This window comes from Microtus oregoni, unplaced genomic scaffold (genome assembly GCF_018167655.1).
Source record: "Microtus oregoni isolate MIOR12 unplaced genomic scaffold, Mior012 000144F_ref0000341, whole genome shotgun sequence".
In the NCBI taxonomy this organism is placed as follows: Eukaryota; Metazoa; Chordata; class Mammalia; order Rodentia; family Cricetidae; genus Microtus; species Microtus oregoni.
This window is the reverse complement of record NW_024544794.1, coordinates 838,913-861,288: the sequence shown is the minus strand read 5'-3', so window position 1 is coordinate 861,288 and position 22,376 is coordinate 838,913. Positions and strand designations below refer to the sequence as shown.

Here is a 22,376-nt window from a genome sequence, read left to right as displayed (position 1 = left end):
TCCCGTGTTTCTGGCTTCCCATTCTCCTTTGATTCGTGCACTGGATCCCGCTGCGCCTACGTTTTATTTCCTGGGACTTGATCGGAGTTGTAAACTAGTACTAGTGCCCGCTACTACGGGAAAAGCAAATAGGGAGGGCGTACGGGAAGACGCTTTTAAATACGATCGTCAGGTTAGTAAGACCTGGGTTTGGGGAAAAAAACCTGCGAAGTTGAAGTTTGTTGCACGCACGTCTTAGGTAAAGTCGGCGTCCTGGGTAGAGGGAGCGCCGATGCCCAGCTAGACCACAATCCGGACGGGGGTTGGGGGTGGGGGTGTGGGGGATAAGCCTAGCCTGCAGAAAGAACCTTGGAGGCAAATGAGCAAAGAAAGTTTGTTGCGTTGGGTAGGATCTCAACACTTCTGTGTTTGGAGTTTTATTCAAAGGATGCTATCCTGAGCTTGTAAATCTACCGTCATGATGAACAAGCATAGCGGGAAAGATAGGGCTGAAATGAACGAATTCCTCCTTATTTTAGGATTAGGAACTCACCTTCAGGTTTTCTCTGCAAGTCGTCCTGGAACTATCGAGAGAGAGAGGATGGTAAGTATTTCAGAATTCGTCTAGCTGGGTGATTGTTTGCTTGCTTTTATCCCCGTCGGATTCCCTGGAGCTGGAGCTGGTGGGAGTGCTGGGCTCTTAATTGCCAGGCCATCTCCGCAGCCCATTACATGTCTTTTAATTATGATTTTTTTTAAGAAGTCGAATGAGGTACTGAGTGTGTAGCTCCGTGGCGGAGTGCTTACCTGGATGAGAGGAGAGATGTGTGTACTAGGCTGGACAGGACAAAGTAGGATAGGCAGGAGGCTGGTGCAGGAGGATTGCTGCTACTGTGGGTTCAACCCAGGCTTCATGGCAAGACCTGACGCAAATAGCCAAAAAAGGAAACCTCCAAATAGTTTCTTGTTTGTCTCTGAAATAAGATGTGAAAAATGTAAAGTTATCGACACAAGAAAAGAACAGAGGAGAAAGCACTGGCCAGCGGTACGCACGCAGACTTGGAAATGCCGACGATTTTGGGTTGTCGTCTTTAGTAAATTACGGAATTGCTTCTTAACTCTGTTTTTCAAAATAAACTACCCAAAGGACTTGGTGGGAACAATTTTTGAAAAATCAGTTTGTTAACATTTTCCCAGTTAAATTAGAGCTGTTGAGACGTAAAGATCAGTAATAAAAGCCGTGCAGTGGTGGTGTATGCCTTTAATCGCAGTGGCTTTCCGTGAGGTTGAGGCCAGCCTCGCCTACCTGTCAAGTTCCAGGACAGCCAGGGCTACACCAGGAAACCAAGTCTCCAAATGCAAAAACAAACAAACAAAAAAGCCATTGTTTTTAATAAATCATAAAAATTCAAAGTAGGAATAGTTATTTCATTTACAATGGTTGTATCCAAAATTTAGCAGAGATGCCAGTTTTTCATCTGTATGAATCTTTTAGAGTTTTTGTCCTTTTGAAATAAATTTGGGCCGACGGTAGTGGCGCACGCCTTTAATCCCAGCACTTGGGAGGCAGAGGCAGGTGGATCTCTGTGAGTTCAAGGCCAGCCTGGTCTACGAGAGTTAGTTCCAGGACAGGCATCAAAGCTACAGAGAAACCCTGTCTTGAAAATTAAAAAAAAAAAAATTAATTAATTAAAAAAAAATAAATTTGGAGAAATAAGTATGACTTCTCTTGGAGCCACTTCATGCGAACAAGCCGTCTTTAATGTCTTTAACCAGATTGCCTTCTTAAATATCCAGTCAGAAATAAGACAGAACCTGTAGTTACTGGAAGAAATATCACCTGTTCTCACAGTCTCCTTTTTTTCAGTCTGTGACGTTGCACACAGACGTGGGAGATATCAAAATAGAAGTCTTCTGTGAGAGGACACCCAAGACGTGTGAGGTGAGTGTCGTAATGTGGTGACGCGCACCTTTAAGGCCAGCACTCAGGACGCAGAGGCCAGCCTGGTCTGTGTCGTGAGTTCCAGGCCAGGCCGAGCTATAGAGTGGAACCTGTACTTAAACAGAAACACTCTGATATAACAGGACAGCCACTTTGAAGTTGGTTTATTCAGCCTGGAAAGTTAGAAAGCTCTCTGTGGGCCCACTATCAGGAGGGGGTGCCGCTATCAGGAGGGGGTGCCGCTATCAGGAGGGGGTGCCGTGGTTGCAGGTGTAGTCTCCACTTGTGATGTCAGAGTTAAATCAAGAGAACGAAGGATGGGTTGGGGGTCGGCTCCGCAGGGAAGAGAGCTTGCTATATAAACATGAGGGGCAGAGTTCAGATTCCCAGGACTCAGAAAATGCTGGGTGGTCACGCTCACCTGTAACCCAGTGCTGGCGGGAAGAGGATTACAGGGTCTGATACACCAGCCAGCTCCAGGTTTGGTGGGAGACCCTGTCTCATAGGGAGAAGCTTGAGGGTGATGGGTTAGGATACTCTTCCTTCTCTTGCTTCTGCATATGCACAGGGACTTGCTTACCTACCTACACACACACACACACACACACACACACACACACACACACACACGAATGCACATACTACATGCATACCACACTAAATAAATATATAAATTGGTAGGTACTTTTCCTGTAACCATAAAGTGTCCAGTATCTTTTTTCTTTCGCCTCATTTTTTCAGGAACTGTAATTAAGTTGTAAGAGAATTGTTCTGTAAACACTCAGCCTGTTGAGATGGCAAGGGTAAAAGGGAGAGGAGTCAGCTAGTGTTCACTACTGCAGCTATTTGTCAGAAGACTTTCCAGCCATGTCTAGGGTACATGATGAGCAAGAGACATTGCCTGCCCTCAGGTACTGGAACTCCAGCTGGGAAAGGCAAGAGTAGGGAATCAAGTACCTGCAAAAGAGTCCATTCCTTAAGATATGGAGTATGTAGGCCTTCCCAGGACCTGCTGAAGACGGAGTGGCCAACGCCTAGAAGTCATAGTTATATGTGCCACGATAGCATCTTCAGGGGCTAGGATTGCACGTTTATCTGAAGTATGTTTCTGCCAAATCTATTTCTCAGTCATTCTTTTTCTCTCTTCAGAATTTCTTGGCTCTTTGTGCCAGTAATTACTACAACGGCTGTGTGTTTCATAGGAACATCAAGGGTTTCATGGTTCAGACAGGAGACCCAACAGGTGAGTTTTTCCTCTAGCTGAACTTAGTCATATGAAAAAAAAGTATCTACAATAACTGAAAAATAAAACAGGGAGACTGTAACAAGGCTACTTTGACAGTCGTAAAGTTTAAGGCTTTGTTTCTTTAAAGATGAATTTATTCTTAGGCCGGGCTGTGGTGGTACACGGCTTTAATCCCAGCACTCAGGAGGCAGAGGCAGGCAGATTTCTGTGAGTTTGAGGCCAGCCTGGTCTACATAGGAAGTTCCCAGACAGCCAGGGCTACTCAGAGAAACCCTGTCTCGAAAAAAAAAAAATGTGTATTTATTTCTAAGTATTTTGCCTAGATGTATGTAAGTCACTGCATGTGTATCTGGTGACTGCTTAGGTCAGCAGGAAGGTAGGTATCAGCTCTCCTGAAACCGGAATCTTAGATGGTTTTGAGCCAACCATGTGGATGCTGGGAACTGAACCCGAGTCCTCTGTAAAACACTAAGTGTTTTTTGTTTTTCTCTTTCTTTCTTTCTTTCTTTCTTTCTTTCTTTCTTTCTTTCGTTAGTTATTTGAGAGAGGTTTTCTCTGTGTAGATCTTGGGACATGTCCTGGAACTCATTCTATAGACCAGGTCCACCTAACAGCAAGATATTTCTAGAAGGAGGTACTAGCCTGCAACTATAAAATATGACCAGTTATTAATGAGGGGATTTTCTCCTTGTTGGGAGGATTTTACTTTTCTCGTCTGTACTGTTAATTTGGGGTAAGTGCTAGAGGCCAGATGGCATACAGGTCTATGACCTCAGGTACCTGGAAGGCTGAGACAGGAGGGTGGTAAATTCAGGGTCAACAGGTTAACTAAGGAAACCCTACCTAAAAATAACAACTAAAAGGAAAAAAGATGGGAATGCTGGAGATACGTAACTCAGCGGTAGGGTCGAATACTTGTGTAGCATGCATGGAGTCCTGAGTGCAGACTTTAACAGCTCTCTCTTCTTCACGTGTGTGTGCACACACGCATGCACGCACACATGCATGCAGAGTTCTGCTAGGGCTGGAGATGTGACTTTGTGGTTTGCACTTGCCCAGCTTGTGCATTACCCTGGGTTGGACCCCCCTACACCATATAAACAAACAAGCATGCTCGGAAATGGAGCCCGCTGAAGTCTAGTGAGACGCTCCTTCTGACTGGCTTGTCTTGTTATCCAGGCACCGGACGGGGAGGCAGCAGTATCTGGGGCAGGAAGTTCGAGGACGAGTACAGCGAGTATCTGAAGGTACAGCCTGTGCTTCCTGTTTACACGACAGTACACACTGATGTCATTGTGAGCCAGGTGCCACATCCGTGGCGCACACCTGTAATCCCACCATTTGGGAAGCAACAGCAGGCGGATCTCTGAGTTTGAAGCCAGCCTGGTCTACACAGTGAGTTCCAGGCCAGCGAAGGCTACACGGTGAGACCATATATCAACAAATAAATCAACTTTTTTGTTGTGTGCACGTCCTCAGTGAGTGACACGCAGGGTGTAAGTGGCAGTTCTAGCCCAGCATAGACTGTGGCGTCTGTGTCAGCTGCATCAGGGCATGAAGGGGCTTGTCCTTAGGTCCACCATCAAGTGCCCAGCCCGTAATAGAGGAAAGGGCTTAGTCTCTCATCGTGAAGTCTGAGTTAAATGACGTGAGTCACGTCCATCTTGGGTTTCTGTTGTTTGGTTGCTTTCTGAAGTTCTTTGTAGCCCTGGCCGGCCTCCCACTCGAGTGCTCCGCCTGTTTCTGCCTTCAGTGCCGGATTCAAGGCTGCAGCACCACACCCACCTCTCGCTGGCCTTTCTGGAAAGGGAGGAAGATTTCTCCATGCATTGTCAGCCATCAGCACCTCCAACTTTTTTATTTTTTTAAGGTTTATTTGTACTATTTTTAATTATCTGTAGGAGTATGTGCCAACACACACACATAGACTTAGACAAAACAGTCATAAACATAAAATTTTAAAAATTAAAAATGGTGGGGGCTGGAGAGATGGCTCAGTGGTTAACAGCACTGGCTGCTCTTCCGGAGGACCTGAGTTCAATTCCCAGCACCCACATGGTGGCTCACAACCATCTGTAGTGAGATCTGGTGCCCTCTTCTGGCTTGCAGCATACATGCAGGCATCTCTCCAGCCCTCTAAGAAACTATTTTTCATTAAAATAGAAGAAGAAGAAGAGGAGGAGGAGGAGGAGGAGGAGAAGAAGAAGAAGAAGAAGAGAAGAAGAAGAAGAAGAAGAAGAAGAAGAAGAAGAAGAAATAACTAGTGCCAGTTAATAGGCAAATGCTGAAGAAGAGGCAGGAGGATTACTAACTTGAGACCAGCCTACGATATATCTCTCTCTTGATCTGGGACATTACTGTTGACAGAATGCATGGCCAGCAGGCAGGGAACCTTGAACAAGGCATGGTGTGCACACTTGTAACCCCAGCACTAGAGAGGTAGCGGCAGGAGGATCAGAAGTCCAAGTTCAGTCTTAGCTACAAAATGAATCTGTGGCTACCCTGGGCTACATGAGACCCTGTCAAAAAAAACCATTGTCTTACACAGCAGAGTTGAGAATGGGAATTAAAGGTTCACATGCTCTGTATGCCAGAGGAGCTCTTGTACTTACACTCCAAGACACACGTGCCATTAATTATGAAAGGCTTCCTTCAGTCCTTGTGCTTTGTGGTTCAGTCTGGTCTGAGAAATCCCCGTACCTCAGCCCCTTGTGCTGGAGCCATCTGTGGTTGGTTCTGTGCTTTGCTGTTGGTGACTTGGGCACAGCTCAGACTGATTTACCTCGGTAAGATACTTTCAAGTCTTATGTACCATACCTTGTAAACTAGTAGTATTGATATTAGAGCTAGGCGAGGCTTCCTCAGATCATCCCCTCTGGGGGAAGAGCCACAGATGCATTCTCTGTGGCCATTAAGAAAAGAGCCCTCGGGCAAGGGACTCTGTCCTGCCCAAATGTAAGTTTGCCATCTGCTTGGCCTTTGAGAGCGTTTGGACAGACCCCTAAACTAGTGTAACTAGTGCAGCAGACCCCTAAACTAGTGTAACTAGTGCAGCAGACCCCTAAACTAGTGTAACTAGTGCAGCAGACCCCTAAACTAGTGTAACTAGTGCAGCAGACCCCTAAACTAGTGTAACTAGTGCAGCAGACCCCTAAACTAGTATAACTAGTGCAGCAGACCCCTAAACTAGTATAACTAGTGCAGCAGACCCCTAAACTAGTGTAACTAGTGCAGCAGACCCCTAAACTAGTGTAACTAGTGCAGCAGATCAAGGAACAAGCAGAGTCGAGTGTGTAGGAAGAGATTTGAGGGACTTGGGTTTGTTCCTGATCATTCGTTCCAGCACACTATTCCTTAATACAAACGTATTATACGTTGATAGAAATAAGTGTTTGTGTCTACTTCTTCACAGTGAAAATGGAATTGATTGGAAGATATGATTACATAAGCAAATTATAGACACGATTATCAAGGATAAAGATAATACATGCACTCAGGAGGCAGAGGAAGGTGGATCTCTGAGTTCGAGGCCAGCCTGGTCTACAGAGTGAGTTCCAGGACAGGCTCCAAAGTTACACAGAGAAACCCTATCTCAAAAACAAACAAACAAACAAAAAGATAATATATAACTTTTACATTTGCATTCATACTAAGAGAGAGAAACTAGCTCAATGATTCTTGGTCCCCTGAATATTGGGAAGGCTGAGAATGTTCCTGTCTACCTTTGGGGTTTGCGGTTGATAAAGCACAGTTAAATTAATGCCTTGGTTGTCTTTTTCAGCACAATGTTAGAGGTGTTGTATCTATGGCTAATAATGGCCCAAATACCAACGGATCTCAGTTCTTCATCACCTACGGCAAGCAGCCGCATCTGGACATGAAGTACACGGTGTTTGGAAAGTGAGTGTTCTAGTTGTCTTCTTGGTGCATCCGTGTACGTCTGTGATCATGGCATAGCTCATGCTGGAAAGACTGGTGGACAGCTAGAGTTCCTGGGCTCTAGGCCCACCAGTCAGCAGCTGTCTTACCTTGAAGAAGTTATACACTATCTGAGCTTCGTTTTCTTTATTTTGTTTAAGAGCCACCAAAGAATTGCTTAGGCAAGTTAACAAATTAATACACACACACACACACACACACACACACACACATTTGTTTTCATTAAGAACAACATATCTAAAAATAGTGACAGGGACTGAGTCAAAACACCAGGAACTGAGTCAACACCTGAGGGTTATCTTGCCCCTATTCAATAACTGAGTTCTATTTGGAGAACACTCACAAAGACTCAGGGAGATGGAAAATCCCCAACATTTCAGTACGTGCATGTGTAGTTGTTAGGTCCTTGGTTCCCAGGGGAGGGGGGAGCACTGCTGCTGAGAGGCCTCAGAGTTGTCCTAAAATTCTACACTATGTACGTCTCTCTTGGTGTCCGTATTGTTGTCGAAGTTCTCTGGGATTGTGGTTTGTAGGCTGGCTTTCTTTGCTTTATGTTTAAAAACCACCTATGAGTGAGTACATCCTTTCATTGCTTTTCACTCCGTGGCTCGCTGTGTAGTTAGGTGGCTGGCCCCTGATGTCCTCCCCCTTTCCTCATTCCTAGATTCTTTATCTTTTTCTCCTTCTTTTTATTCTCTCTGCCTGCCAGCCTTGCCTATCCTTTCTCCTGCCTTGCTACTGGCCAATTGGCTGTTCTCAGGTGTTTTGGAAAGGCAAAGTAACACAGCTTCACAGATGAAATAAAATGCAACAGAAGAGAATGTAACACATGTTTGCATCACTAAACAAATGTTCTGCAGCAGAAACAAATGTAACAAAACTTAAAATACTTGGCAACACCTTTTATTTAAGTACATGCTTCATTGGCCTGGAGAGATAGGTGGCTCCTAAGTTAGAAACTCTGGCTGCTCTTCCAGAGGAAGACCCATATTGTGGCTTGCACCCTCTGTAACAACAGTTCTTGGCACCACACCCTCTTCTGGCTTCCTTGGGCACTGCATGCATGTGATTTACAAATGTACATGGGCAAAACACCCATATACATAAAATAAAAGTGTAAGTGTCTATAAACCCGATCCTTGCTTTGCGCTGCATTTAGTTGTAATATATAAAAGCATTTCCCTCCGCAAATGCATAGGCTTCCATTTTGTTTTAAGGAAAGGCATTTTTTTGGGCTGGAGATGGCTCAGCAGTTAAGAGCACTGACTACTCTCCCAGAAGACCTGCATTCAATTTCCAGCACCCACATGGCAGCTCACAATTGTCTTTAACTTCAGTTCCAGGGGATCTGTCTCCCTTACACAGACATGTATGCAGACAGAACACCAATGCACATGAGATAAAGTAAATTATTTTTAAAAAAGAAAAGGCCTTTTTTTATTAAAAAATACAAACAAACAAAAAAAACAACAACAACACATTTTTAGGAGCTGGAGAGATGGCTCAGCAGTTAAGAGCACTGGCTGTCCTTCCAGAGTTCAATTCCCAGCACCCACATGGTGGCTCACAACCATCTGTAGTGAGTTCTGGTGTGCAGGCAGACATGCAGGTCAAACACTGTATACATAATAAACAAATATTTAAAAACACACACACATTTTTAGAACGTTTGGCCCATGATCATTTGCTTCAGGGCTTTGGCCTGTTCAGCACGTCATGGAAGCATGTGGTGGACCAAACTCCTCACTTCGTGGCCAAGAAGCAAGAGAGGGGAAGAGATGAGGTTCCACAGTCTTTTTTAAAAGCATAGTATCTGTGACCCAGAGACCTCCAGCTATACCCCATCTCTTTTCCGTGTGTGGGGGTGGGGGGGGCAGAGGTTCTACCAGGTGGTTTCCTTAGTCTCTCAGTGACTTCAGCTAGACTGGCTAGCCAGAAAGGCCCCGAAACCCTCCTATCTCCACTCAGCCAGCTCTGGGATTATAGGTGTCCTAGGGTTTGAACTCATATCCTCTTGCAAACAGCGGCCATCTGCCCGGGACCTAGACTCTATCTCTTAAAGGCTTTCGTACCTCCCGGTAGTCCCAAGCTGGTGACCAAGCCGCTAGCACGTGGACCTCTGAGGGTACTCAAGTTCCAAACCATAGCAGCAGGTATGTATACATGTCCTTGAGATCACCCGGTTATAATGAGAAAGCCCTGGGTTCAGGGCCACTTCACTCTCCTTGGTGACTTCTGTGGATGGGACTGACGTTACAATCCTGCCAGGCCACGTGATCAGAAGTGAAGGCCCACTGAGGTGGAGCGCTCCCCTCTGGAGACTGTAGTTGCTGCAGACACTCTGTCTCACTGAGTGGAGCACTGCCCCATGGAGACTGTAATTGTTACAGACACTCTATGTCACTGAGTGGAGCACTGCTCTCTGGAGACTGTAGTTGTTACAGACATTCTGTGTCACTGAGTGGAGCACTGCCCTCTGGAGACTGTAGTTGCTGCAGACACTGTATCTCACTGAGTGGAGCACTGCCCTCTGGAGACTATAGTTGCTGCAGACACTGTCTCACTGAGTGGAGCACTACCCTCTGGAGACTGTAGTTGCTGCAGACACTCTGTTTCAAGCTGAGGACAGTTCTCATAGCACATTGCTTCTCTTCCAGGGTCATAGATGGTCTGGAGACTTTGGATGAACTGGAGAAGTTACCAGTGAACGAGAAGACGTACAGACCTCTCAATGATGTGCACATCAAGGACATAACTATCCATGCCAACCCATTTGCTCAGTAGCTACCGCAGGCCCAGACAGACACTTGGCAAGCTCGTCACTGGGATGTGCCCATTGGCCTTTATCCTTCTGGTGTTTCCAGTAATGACATCTGTCATGGGGCCCATAGTGTTCACCCCCAGTCATGAGCACATTCTGTACCACTGCTGTTATTCAGTGTTTAAATACAAAGCAATGCCTTATTTTTTTAAGGCTGGACATTCATAACTAAGAATAAGCCTCCCTGTGTGATTTATTTGGGAGCTGGGTGGTAGGCCCCTCAAAAAGCCAAAAGAAAAACCAAACAAACAAAAAACAGGCCTCTTAAACAGAGAAATTTAAACTTAAAACAATGTTAGCCATCACACAATCTTAGTTTCATTTAACAGCGTATGGCCTCCCATCCAGCCATCTCCCCCATGCACATCTGTGAAGTATTCTCATCTGGTTCTGTTTGAATAACTAACATCAGTTTTACCCTGGAAACATTTGTTTCTTGTGCTTGTTTAATAAAATGCTGATTGGGGCTGGAGAGATGGCTCAGCGGTTAAGAGCACTGGCTGCTCTTCCAGAGTTCCTGAGTTCAATTCCCAGCAACCACATGGTGGCTCACAACCATCTGTAGTGAGATCTGGTGCCCTCTGCTGGCTAGCAAGCATACAGACAGACAGAACACTGTATGCATAATAAATAAATCTTTTTTTTTATTTATTTATTATGTATACAACATTCTGCCTCGATGTAAGTCCACACACCAGAGGAGGGCGCCAGATCTCAGTACAGATGGTTGTGAGCCACCGTGTGGTTACTGGGAATTGAACTCAGGACCTCTGAAAGAGCAGCCAGTGCTCTTAACCTCTGAGCCATCTTTCCAGCGCCCCCCCCCCTTTTTTTTAAATAAATCTTAAAAAAAAAAAAAAAAAACCAAACCCTGTCCCTTGTGTCCAGCTCACCCCAGTTCAGTTCACCTCAGCTCAGCTCACCATCAGGTGTTTCCTGGCAGGCGGGTGGGGCAGGGAACTGTGGTCAGGGTGCAAGTGGCAGTTAGGGCTGTTCTGCAAGTTTTGTACTTTTCCACTGCTGATTGTCATCCACCTAGGGCAAATGCTTAAAGCAGTTGCAAGCAGGCTTTTTGAGTTGGGGGTCTTACAAGACATAGCTGAAGCTTTGGTTGCTGCTGTTAAACCGACAAAACTCCCACCAGCCTGGTCATCAACTCCATCAGAGATCTGAGAAGGTAAATGTCATCGCAGTAGACAGGAAATGCAGACCAAACAGCTGCAGAATCTAATAAAAAACGACAGAAACTAACCCTGGCTCGAAACACAAAAATCAAAAAAAAAAAAAAACCATTTAAACGGTTGCAATCAGGGCGCGTGCTCCTTCTGACCTTGCTTCCCTCGCCTTTTGCAGTGCAGAGTCAGATCAGGTTTTTCTGTGATTGCTGAGGAGACCAGCACCGTGATTGCAGTGTGGAAAGGGATCCTCAGAAGGAAGCCTTAGGAAAAGCACCACTGCCCCCCCTCCCCCCAACCGCTGGCCCGCGCCTGCGCACTCGGGGCGCACACTGGCCCCGCCCCTCCGCGTCATCCGCGTTTTGGAGAAGAAGCCTGCGCCGGCGCCGTCAGCTCCATTTTGTGCCTGGAGTTTGTGTCGTCGTCGCTGTCTCTGTCGCCTTCGCCCTTCCCGCCGTCACCTTGCGAATTCTGTCACCGCGGTCGGCGTCCCTGCGGAAAGGTAAGCCACGGGGTCCGAGCGTACGCTGCCCCGCTGTGCGCTCCGAGGGCCGCGCTGAGCGTCGCGGGGCTGGGCCGGCTCCCCGTTCCCCCGTTCCCAGGGCGGCCGCTCCCTCCGCTCAGCCCCGCCGAGCCCTCGCCTCCGGATCTGCCCGGTGGCGGGGACGGTGCCACCGCCGGGGCGTCCCGAGCGAGGGCGGAACCAGGGCCCCCGGCGGCAGCGGTACCGGTAGCGGCCGCGCCTAAGATGGCGGAGGCGCCCGGGCCGCGCTCGCCCCGCGGAATGGCGTCGCCAGGGCGCGGCCTCCGCGCGGCTCGCTCTCGGAAACCCGGTTTCGGGGCCGATTTTCTGTCTTTGGGGCCCAGGGGGTCCCCGCAGGCCGGTGTGGGCGCTGTGGGGACAGCTTAGAGAGTCCCCCCAAGGCGAAAGCCGGCCTCGGGGAAGAAAGAACTAAGGAATCCAGTTGAGCTGGTGCTGAAAGCGCAGGCGCAGGGCTCGTAAAGACGAGTTTAGGATTTAGGCGGCTCCAGAGATTGTGAAATCCTTATTTCGACAGGGCTCAGAGGGTGTACTTTGTAACAACAGTATTAAAGGTTAAATTATTTTTTTTTCCCTTCGTAAACGAAAGTTGTAAAACGTACTCGGAAGGGACATTGTTTACCTTTAGGAAACGGGAGGGGAGCGCGCTACGAGTGTGAATCACCTTCTCCTCAGTAAACAATTTCATTGCCGTCATCGTCGTGGCTGCCCTGTCGGCAAATTGGTTGTATTTATTAGTGAAGCCTGAAGTTTGCTGGCTCAGCACGAAAGGCAAGGCAGTTCGGCATACATATATTTTCCTTCTCGGGCTCCCCCCCAACCACGTCTCCATATTTTTTCCCTGTCTCCCTCTGCTAACGGTGGAGATTTACTTGAAGGAGCATTAAAAATGAGGTCACCATTGGAACGGCAGTTTTGAGCTGTAACAAACACATCTAAACAGATAAAAGTTAGTTAGGGTTAGTTCCGGGTGCTTTGTGGGGATTGAATTGTGTGAACCTTCTGGAAGGGTAGTGTTAAAAATCTTACCTGGGCTATTTAGAAACCTCTTTTTCTACTTTTATAAATTTGGGCACGGTGAGAACGAGGTAGAAAATGTGAGAATAAAATTCAGATTCCAGAATCTGAGACAGTGCAGTAACTTTTTTTAAAAATATTTATTTATTGCCGGGCGGTGGTGGCGCACGCCTTTAATCCCAGCACTCGGGAGGCAGAGGCAGGCGGATCTCTGTGAGTTCGAGACCAGCCTGGTCTACAGAGCTAGTTCCAGGACAGGCTCCAAAACCACAGAGAAACCCTGTCTCGAAAAACCAAAAAAAAAAAAAATTTATTTATTATGTATACAATATTCTGTCTGTGTGTATGCCTGAAGGCCAGAAGAGGGCGTCAGATCTCTTTACAGATGGTTGTGAGCCACCATGTGGTTGCTGGGAATTGAACTCAGGACCTTTGGAAGAGCAGGCAATGCCCTTAACCTCTGAGCCGTCTCTCCAGCCCCAGTGCAGTAATTTTTATGATTTCAAATGATTGACAACAATTTCAAAACTTACATTTAAAACAAAAGGCCAGCACTGGGCATGATATGCCTTTAATCCTAGCCCTGCATAGGGAGGGGCAGGCAGATCTGAGGTCAAGGCCCGCGTGGTTTACTTAGTTCCAGGACCACTAGAGGGAGACTATTTGGGGAAGAAAAGAAAAAACAAATCAAAACTAGCGTGAATTTGCAAAGGAAGCTTTTACTAGTGAACGTCGCAGAAATCAAATTTCATTAGGACCATTTGTCTTGTGTAGATGAGACATCTACAGAGAACTTACTATCATGCCTGGGATGAGAGGGATTGCGATTATGGAGCCTGGAACAGCAGCAGCCATAAGAGAAGGAGATCACACAGCAGTGGTCGGGAGCATAAGCGATGCAGATACGATCACTCCAGAACAACTGATGGGTAAGGGGGGCAGCGGGTCAGAGTACTGGCAGCATTTGCAGAAGACAGTTGGGTCCCAGCTCTTCAGGCACACTCAGTATAACCTGTAACTCCGGCTCCTCGGGACCAGTGCCCTCTCCTACACTCCTGGGCAATACCTGTACAGAAAGGCGCATGCATGTGATCAAAATTACATCTGCACATTAAGAAAATTCCTTTTTTTTCATCTGAACAGTGATGGCACACGCCTTTTTAATCTCAGAGGCAAAGGCAGGCGGATCTCAAGGGCAGCCAGGACCACACAGAGACCCTGTCTTGAAAAGCAGCTAGTAACGTAGCTAGCTCAGATGTTGATAGGTTGCCTGCTGTGCGTGAAGCCTGGGACCACATAACTGCGGTGACTCAGTTGCATGGTCAGAGATGAGTGGTGGAATACTTAGCTTGGGCAAAGGCCTTGAGTTCAGTCCCCTACGCTGCCGAGAACTTGGGAATCGGTGTTGGGTTTTGTGTGTTTTGTTTTGGTGTATAAAGCAATCTTCTCTTGTAGCTATTATCTGGGGAGCAGATCCATAAACGAGAGAGCCTATCATAGCCGGCGCTACGTTGATGAGTACAGGAACGACTATATGGGCTGTGAGCCGGGCTATTACTATGGAGAGCACGAAAGCCGGTATCAGAACCATAGTAGCAAGTCCTCTGGTAGAAGTGGACGGAGCAGCTACAAAAGTAAACACAGGATCCACCACAGCTCTTCACATCGTCGCTCACATGGGGTATGCGCACTTTTTAACCTTCTGGAGGTTTTATTTCCCACAGACAGGAAGCAGATTTGTGTTGAGAAAAGTTAAGATTGATTACACATCACAATTCCAGAGTGCCAGGAGTGTTCTTTTAGGATTTGTGCACTGCATAGGGAATTCATGAAAAGAGTGTATTTAGTTCTGTAGTAATAGACTTGTTGACGACTCCTTAGTTACTAATTGCCATTTCATTAGTGGAGGGGATGACTTAAAAATTATTTTAAAAATTTTTTCTTAATGCTATTAAAAAGTTTTATTTTGATGAGTTCAGTTTATTACAAAGAATTAATTAGTTAGGTACTTGTGTGAGAGTTAGTTGACTTATTTAACCTGTTTTGTAATTTTTTTCTCATTAAGTGAACTACAGATTTGAACTTAGTTTCTTGTATTTGAAAATCATAGCAGATGACATTTTAATGCTATAATGTTACGTGCCAAATCTTTTTTCCCTCCCAAAATTAGCACTGTGGTTTACTGCTTTAATACCTATTTTAGAGAGGGAACCTTAATTTGGCCACAGTGTGCTACAAATAAATACTACACCCTACAGTTATGTAGCATGAAATAAGGACACTAGAAACCTAAAATTATGTTTCAGTGAATGCTACAGATAAGTATTTTTAAAAAGAAAAACAATTGTGTTTGTGTTTTGTTGCCTTACCATATTGAGTATCTTATCTGAAAATCTGTTCCTTGCCATGTTTTTCTCCTGTTAACATAAACTATGTGCCCTGTGAATTTCTGGGGACTGAATTTGAAATTGCTCCTGCCAACCGTTTGTGGCCTGGCGTGTATCTGAATGCCTGAATATCTCCCCGCTGAATGAATTTCGTATTCTGCCCTGAATTCACTCGGGTATATTGATTGGCTGGATGATCTTGGTGCCGCCCACTTGACGTTTCCAGAAGAGTCACCGAAGGAAAAGATCGAGGAGTGTAGAGGATGATGAGGAGGGTCACCTGATCTGTCAGAGTGGAGACGTACTAAGTGCAAGATGTATAGAATGTTTTTCAACACTTATTCACTTTTCAGATAACATAATCTATATGTATAGATTAAGATACAGGGTTTTGGAAATCTTTTCTTTCTGTTTTGTTCTGCTTTGCTTTATTTTCATTTCTTTTGGTGGGAGGGGCTTGTGTCTTTACTTTCTTTAGAGTTTTAATATTTGTTGTACAGAAATTCCAGAGCAGTAAATCAAGTTAATGCAATTGGCCTGAGAATGAAATCAATTGTAAGAATAGTTGTATGTTTTTGGATGGTGTTGGATGATAAGTAATTAAAGATGAGGAAATTTGTAGCATCTTCTAGAATAATCTGCACTGATAGCTTTAAGTACGTTGTTTCCACTTCTTGTTATGAGTGAGATGTATTTCTCTTTTTTAGATGAGGTTGTTGATACTCTAGGTGAAGGAGCCTTTGGGAAAGTAGTGGAGTGCATCGATCATAAAGCGTAAGTTTCAGAACCTTGGGGTTCTTCTGTAGAGAAAGTTAGTTTAGCTGATACCCATACAGGCTTTTTAGCTTGGGTCTTTTGACTTAGGCTGTAGGAAATTCATAGGTAAAGATAATTTCCCTTTGATGTTTGAGACGGGGTCTTACTGTGCAGGCTTGGAATTCAGAGTGCTGGGGACAAAGGTCTTTACCTGGTCTCTTACATTTTTTAAACAAAGCCAACTAAATAGTATTATCATACACACACACACACATATATACATACAAATTAAAGAATCTATATTCCTTAATTGAAGGAACAAAGGATAAGCCTGTAGTGATACGATTAAAGTCTTTCTTATTTAGAAAATGGTGAGATTACTGATTCTGGTACAGTGAAAGATTATTTTGTTGCCTAACTTTGAATTGCAGTATCTGCTTTTTTCTTTTTGAAACAGGCCCCTCTATGTATCCCTGGTTTTCTTGAAACTCTATAGGCCAGGCTGGTCTCAAACTTAGAGATCCTCCTGCCTCTCTCTCCACAGTGCTTGGGATTAAAAACCTAACTTGGATTATCGCCTTTTTAACTTGGAATTTATTCTTTCTAACAGGGAAGGTAGGCATGTAGCAGTAAAAATAGTTAAAAATGTGGATAGATACTGTGAAGCTGCTCGATCAGAAATACAAGTTCTGGAACACTTAAATACGACAGATCCCCACAGCACTTTGTAAGTATCAAATTAAAACTTGGGAAATAATCTCAGGTAGACTTGAATTGAAAGCTCTGTTGAGGTTCTTGTTTTTTTTAATGTGTTTATAGCCGCTGTGTCCAGATGTTGGAGTGGTTTGAGCATCGTGGTCACATTTGCATTGTGTTTGAACTTCTGGGTCTCAGTACTTATGACTTCATTAAGGAAAATGGTTTTCTGCCATTTCGAATGGATCACATTAGGAAGATGGCATATCAGATCTGCAGATCTGTTAATTGTAAGTTCTTGACATGCCTTCCAAACCTTAATGTGAAACTAATGTCAGATTAATTTGGATCTTTAAAAAGAGAACCTAGTGGGGATGGAGGCTATAGTTCAGCACAGAAATGATGCCTTTTTGTTCTGTCCCCATCACCACAGAAGACTAAAAGATGAGCTCTAGCGAGGGAATTAACCGTTTAGTCTGAGAATAGATACGGATTTGTGGGGTGGGGTGATGGTGGTTAAAAGATAGAAGCTTATTAAAAACCTGTTCAAGATGGGTGGTGGCTCACGCCTTTAATTCCAGTTCTCAGGAGGCAGGGAGAGGAGGGTAGGTCTCTGTGAGTCTGTAGACCAGTTTAGGATAGGTTCCAAAGGTGCACAGAGAAATCCTGTCTTGAAAAAAACAAAAATCTTAAAAAGAGCCCAGTGGTGATGTGATGGTAAACCTTTAATCCCAACACTTAGAGGCAGAGACAGGTGGGTCTTCTCAGTTTGAGGCCAGCCCGCTCTACAGAGCAAGTTGAAGGACAGCTAGGGCTACACAGAGAAACCCTGTCTTGAAACAAAAAAATAATGTGCATCCTAACTGTAAAGAGAGCAATATAATGTGTGGTCTGGGGTGTGACTTAAGCCGGCAGGCATCCTTAGTTCCATCTCCAGAGAAGGTAGGGAGTGTGCTAAGTCGATAGAGTGCTTGTTTATTGTGCCCAAGATTTTGGGTTTGCTCTGGCGCTGTGTAAACTGAATATGGTGGTTATGCCTGTAATTTACCTTGGTGGGTGGCAAAAAATATCAGAATCAAAGGCCATTTATGACTTTGTATCTGATTTGAGGTCAGCCTGGACTACTGCATTAAAACTCAGTCAACAAAAAGGTATATTTAAGACTGATTTAGTGTGAGCTCTGGAAATTTTAAGTGCAACAAATTTCCGCGTCATTAGACTCCCCCAGCATGCCTGAACACCTGTTTGAGACAGTTTCTCATTATATAGTTTTGAACTCCGTTACCATTGACCTGACCTTTTAAGTGCTGAGATTACAGATGGTAGCCATCATTCTCAGCTGACTACTTCTTACTGAGAGGCTAGTCCCAGCCCAGCTAGCCTTTGCTAGTGCTGAAATTACAAGAATATGCTACGACCACATCCAGTATCACTGGAGTTGGGGAATGATGGGTTTCAGTCTCATTGTACAACCTCAGGTCCAGGATCCTGCCCTGAGTGTTGTGGATAGATAAAACATGTATGGCTGAAATAACTCATTATCAGGCGTGTATTTCCCCACACCTCTGGTGAATTTTCTTACAAACTGAGATTGTCTTACAGTACATAGGAAGACACCAGAGGTTTGGGGTTTAGATTTTTTTCTTAGTTATTTTTTTGTTATTTGTTATTTTCGTGTGTGCAGAACACACATGACTGTGGATAATCGCAGTCCTAGGGTGTCAGATCTCCTTGATATGGGTGCTGAGAATTGAACCCAGGTCTTGAAGTTCACCAGTACAAGTACATTCTTACCAGACTGCCCAGTTTATTACAGTCTCAGCCAGATGGGGTGGTGTACATCTTTGAGCACAGGACTCAAAAAACAGGTGAATACCCGAGGTCAATGTCAGACTGGTCTACAAAGTGAGTTTTAGGAAAGCCAGGGCTATATAGAGAGGCCTTGTCACTAAGACTTGGGATTTTTATGCCCTCAACTTTTGAGTACTAAGATTATAAGCATAATTTATGATGTCAGGCTTGTAGTTTCATATTTTTGAGACTATAGTGACTCTGTGCTTCTTTCCAGTTTTGCACAGTAATAAATTGACTCACACGGACTTAAAGCCTGAAAACATCTTATTTGTGCAGTCTGACTACACGGAGGCTTATAATCCAAAAATGGTAAGTCTTTGTAACACCGTCATGGAGCTTGTAACATCGTTGTTGTCCTCGTAACATCGTTGTGGTGGTGCTTGTAACATCGTCCTGGTGCTTGTAAATGCTTTGTTTCGATGGTTTGTTTTCATTTGTCACTTACCGTTTGCAGAAGCGTGATGAACGCACCGTCATAAATCCAGATATTAAAGTTGTGGACTTTGGAAGTGCAACGTATGATGATGAGCATCACAGTACATTGGTATCCACAAGACACTACCGAGCACCCGAAGTTATTTTAGGTCAGTGCTTACTATGCTTTATTGTAGCCAACCTTCAGTTTATGGTCCAGACTAGAGAATGGAGCTCTGTGGTACCGCTCTTGTCTAACCTGCCATACCCAGGATTATCAAATAGAAGAACAGTATTATAAACCATGTCAAGCCGGGCAGTGACCATACACGCCTTTAACCCAGCAGGTGGATTTTCATGAGTTCAAGGCCAGAGCTTGGTCTGCAGAGTGAGTTCCAGGACAGGCTCTGTAACTATTGGGAAACGCTGTCTCAAAAAAATGAAAGGAAAAAATATGTTAAGTGTCTTCAAATTGCTAGGCATGGTGGCACACACCTTTAATCAGAGGCTGGTAGTTCTCTTGAGTTAGAAACCAGCCTGGGCCACATACTGAGACCCTGTTTCAAAAACAAAAACCTTGAAGTCTCAACTTACCAGCCATGGAGCTAGCATGTGGCTTAGCCTTTAAAAACGATTGTTAATATGTTGTTAATTGTGCATCTTAGAATTGGCTCAGACAAACCCAGGTGTGATGTGTGTATAATCCTGGTCAACTACGCAGAGCCTGACTTATTGTCTACCAGACTAAGTCAGGGGTACTGGTCTAGTGTAATGCTCTTTGGGGTGTTGTGAACAGTCAGTGTAACATGAAATCCAGCACCTTACACCTTGAGGGCAGGGCGTCACACTATATTCAGAAACGTCTTTCAGAGATGTGGAGGTTTTCTCCCCTGACACTGTGCTTTGCTTACAGCCCTAGGGTGGTCTCAGCCATGTGATGTCTGGAGTATAGGATGTATCCTTATTGAGTATTATCTTGGATTTACAGTTTTTCCGGTGAGTGGCAATGATGTGTTTTAGTGGCTTTGCATTTAAAAAGTACCTGTTTGTGTAAAATAGCTACTTTAATTCAAAGAATACATTTACACAATAGGTTTTTTCTTACTACTTAAAAAGCACAAAAAAATTACAATTGTGTAATTTGTCTTGGGCAGTGTTACAAATATTGTAAGCAGTTGTCTCCAGTCCTATAGGGACGACCACTGGCAAACTTCAGGTGTTGACACTGTTTTGTTCTGCCATTTTGATGACTCTTTGTGACTCTTGAGTAGTTGGGACTAGAGTAGGTGTGGTTTATATGAATTATTGGTTAACAAGTGTTTCTATTGTAGACTCACGATAGCAGGGAACATTTAGCAATGATGGAAAGGATTCTTGGCCCACTGCCAAAGCACATGATACAGAAAACCAGGTATGTGTTACTTGAGTCATAGCATCTTTAATACCACTATTTAAAGATTTCTTTTTCAGTTAAATAGCATATTACATTATTGATGGTGAATAATTTAGCATTTCTGTTGTTTGGCCAATGTCTTAAATCTCTCAAAGGATTTAACCTGGAAATATTTAGTATTTAACCTGGAAATATTTAGTAGTTGATGCTACTTCATATCTTTTTAGGCTCGAAAAAAAATAGTAACATAGTAATGTGAATGTTTAACTGTTTCAGGAAACGTAAATATTTCCATCATGATCGATTAGATTGGGATGAACACAGTTCTGCTGGCAGATATGTTTCACGGCGCTGTAAACCTCTGAAGGTAAGCTTGGATGGTCATAAGGTAACCAGGGCTTGCATGTGCCCACTTTGACCCCACTTTGGGGGTATAGAGATTGAACCTAGGCCCTCGTATTCTGCTTAGTTTTGGTTTCTGAGACAGGGTCTTGCTATTCTATTAATGTGTAGTCCAGGTTTACAGCCGTGCATTGCTGTGCTTGGCTTATCCTCCAAGCCCCCTTTCTTCTAGAAACATTTTAATAATGGTTTAGAGAAAGAGGCTAGTAATCCATGGTTCTGATTTTCGTGTGCAGCAGATGGTAAGAATGTTTTCTGTTTCAGGAGTTTATGCTATCTCAGGATGCGGAACATGAGCTTCTCTTTGACCTCATTGGGAAAATGTTGGAGTATGACCCAGCCCAGAGGATTACTTTAAGGGAAGCCTTAAAACACCCTTTCTTTCACCCCCTTAGGAAACACACATAGTGTCAGAGTGCTCTGAGAGACCTTAGACTGCATCAGTCCAGTTGTGAATATACTAAGTTATTTGTATAGCTTTGTACAGTTCTTAGTGTTTTTATTGTTTATATGATTTATTAAATACATGGCCAAGCCAAACAAGCATCTTTCAGTAATCATAGAATGACTAATTTGGAATAAACTTTGTGTTTGTGAATTTATAAAAGTCTGTACAGTCTGGTGTGCTGTCTTTCTGTAGTCATTTTGTTTTGGAGTGTTGTCTCCCCCCCCCCCCCCCCCCAAGACAGGGTTTCTTGTGTGGCTAAGGCTGTCCTAGAACTCACTCTGTATATTACCAGGCTGGCCTTGGATCTCAGATCCACCTGCCTCTACCTCACAAGTGCACCACCATTGCTCGGCTTCTGCAGCTAGAGTCTGGAAATACTTTATGTATATGGGTGTTTTCTGAAGGTTTCTGTAGTAAAGCAGTTTTTGTTTTTTTTAATCTTCATTCTGTGGACGCTGGAGGTTGAGCCTCAGGGAGAATGTGAGGTGGTGCTTTGCTTTATCTGGGCTTCATGTGTGTGGGACACAGCCTCAGTTCTCTGTGGTTATTCATTTTTTTGTTTGGGTGTGTTGGGTTTTTGTTTATTTTTAATTGAGGTAAGGCGGTAGTGACACGTGCTTTTTAATCCCAGGCAGAGACAGGTGGATGAATCTCCATGAGTGAGTTTGAGGCCATTCCGGTCTACCAAGTGAGTTCCAGGACAGGCTCCAAAGCTACAGAGCTGCCTTGAGGGAAAAAAATTGAAAATTTAGCCAGACACAGTGCATAAAAACTCGGTGCATAAAAACTCAGGTTCAACAACCTGAATTTGTTTGATCTTTGGCATTTCTACATGGATACAGAAGAATAAAAATGTGACTTAAATACTTTGAGGGGTTTTAAAGACATGGGAAGTCAACCCTGTAAAGGTAAACCTGGGTATTCTTTAATAAATTCTTGAAGTCCTTGCCTTGGGATTGGGGAAGTGGTTCAGTGGGCAAGAGCATTTGTGCAAGCACTAGGACTTGTGTGGTGGAAATGATCCTCAGATCTACGATGATGCTGAGTGTGGTGAGTGCATATTAAGAGGCAGAGTTCAGGCCAGCCAGCACAGCACTAGACTGACTTGTAGCATTGCTAGGTTTACCCCGTGTGCCCACCTCTGGCTTCAAGGATTGGCAAAGCCTTACAAAGCACCAAGGTCAAGGTACAGATCAGTTAGGTGATTCACAGGCCCTCCTGTGAGTCAAGAGAAGAGGGAGAGAGGTGTGTGTGTGGGGGGGGGGGGCTTTTCCAGCGACCTTGATATAAAAACAAGCTTAAGTGAATAAACATTAACCTCTCTAGGTTGGTAAGTTTGTTCTTAGAGGCTACAAAAAATACTTTT

At 44.4% G+C, this 22,376-nt stretch overlaps 2 protein-coding genes across 3 annotated transcripts; both read left to right on the top strand.

Moving 5' to 3' along the window:
• Window positions 1-16: 16 nt before the first annotated feature.
• LOC121444858 (peptidyl-prolyl cis-trans isomerase-like 3) lies at window positions 17-10,099 on the top strand. Its single transcript, XM_041646778.1, has 7 exons — window positions 17-172; window positions 519-583; window positions 1,847-1,921; window positions 3,071-3,164; window positions 4,347-4,414; window positions 6,949-7,067; window positions 9,764-10,099. Exons 2-7 carry the CDS (start codon window positions 581-583, stop codon window positions 9,888-9,890), a joined length of 486 nt encoding a protein of 161 aa, XP_041502712.1. The 5' UTR covers window positions 17-172; window positions 519-580; the 3' UTR covers window positions 9,891-10,099.
• Window positions 10,100-11,475: 1,376 nt separating this feature from the next.
• Window positions 11,476-21,164, top strand: LOC121444860 (dual specificity protein kinase CLK1). 2 transcript variants are annotated; one of them, XM_041646782.1, is made up of 13 exons: window positions 11,476-11,604; window positions 13,435-13,589; window positions 14,116-14,341; window positions 15,274-15,364; window positions 15,755-15,821; window positions 16,414-16,530; window positions 16,623-16,789; window positions 18,568-18,662; window positions 18,808-18,937; window positions 19,681-19,763; window positions 20,099-20,178; window positions 20,437-20,527; window positions 20,827-21,164. In XM_041646782.1, exons 2-13 carry the CDS (start codon window positions 13,435-13,437, stop codon window positions 20,968-20,970), a joined length of 1,446 nt encoding a protein of 481 aa, XP_041502716.1. In that variant the 5' UTR covers window positions 11,476-11,604; the 3' UTR covers window positions 20,971-21,164. The 2 variants fall into 2 exon arrangements, with proteins under 2 accessions (XP_041502716.1, XP_041502717.1); XM_041646783.1 differs by lacking the exons at window positions 11,476-11,604; window positions 13,435-13,589; window positions 15,274-15,364 and having other exon boundaries at window positions 14,204-14,341.
• Window positions 21,165-22,376: the final 1,212 nt, after the last annotated feature.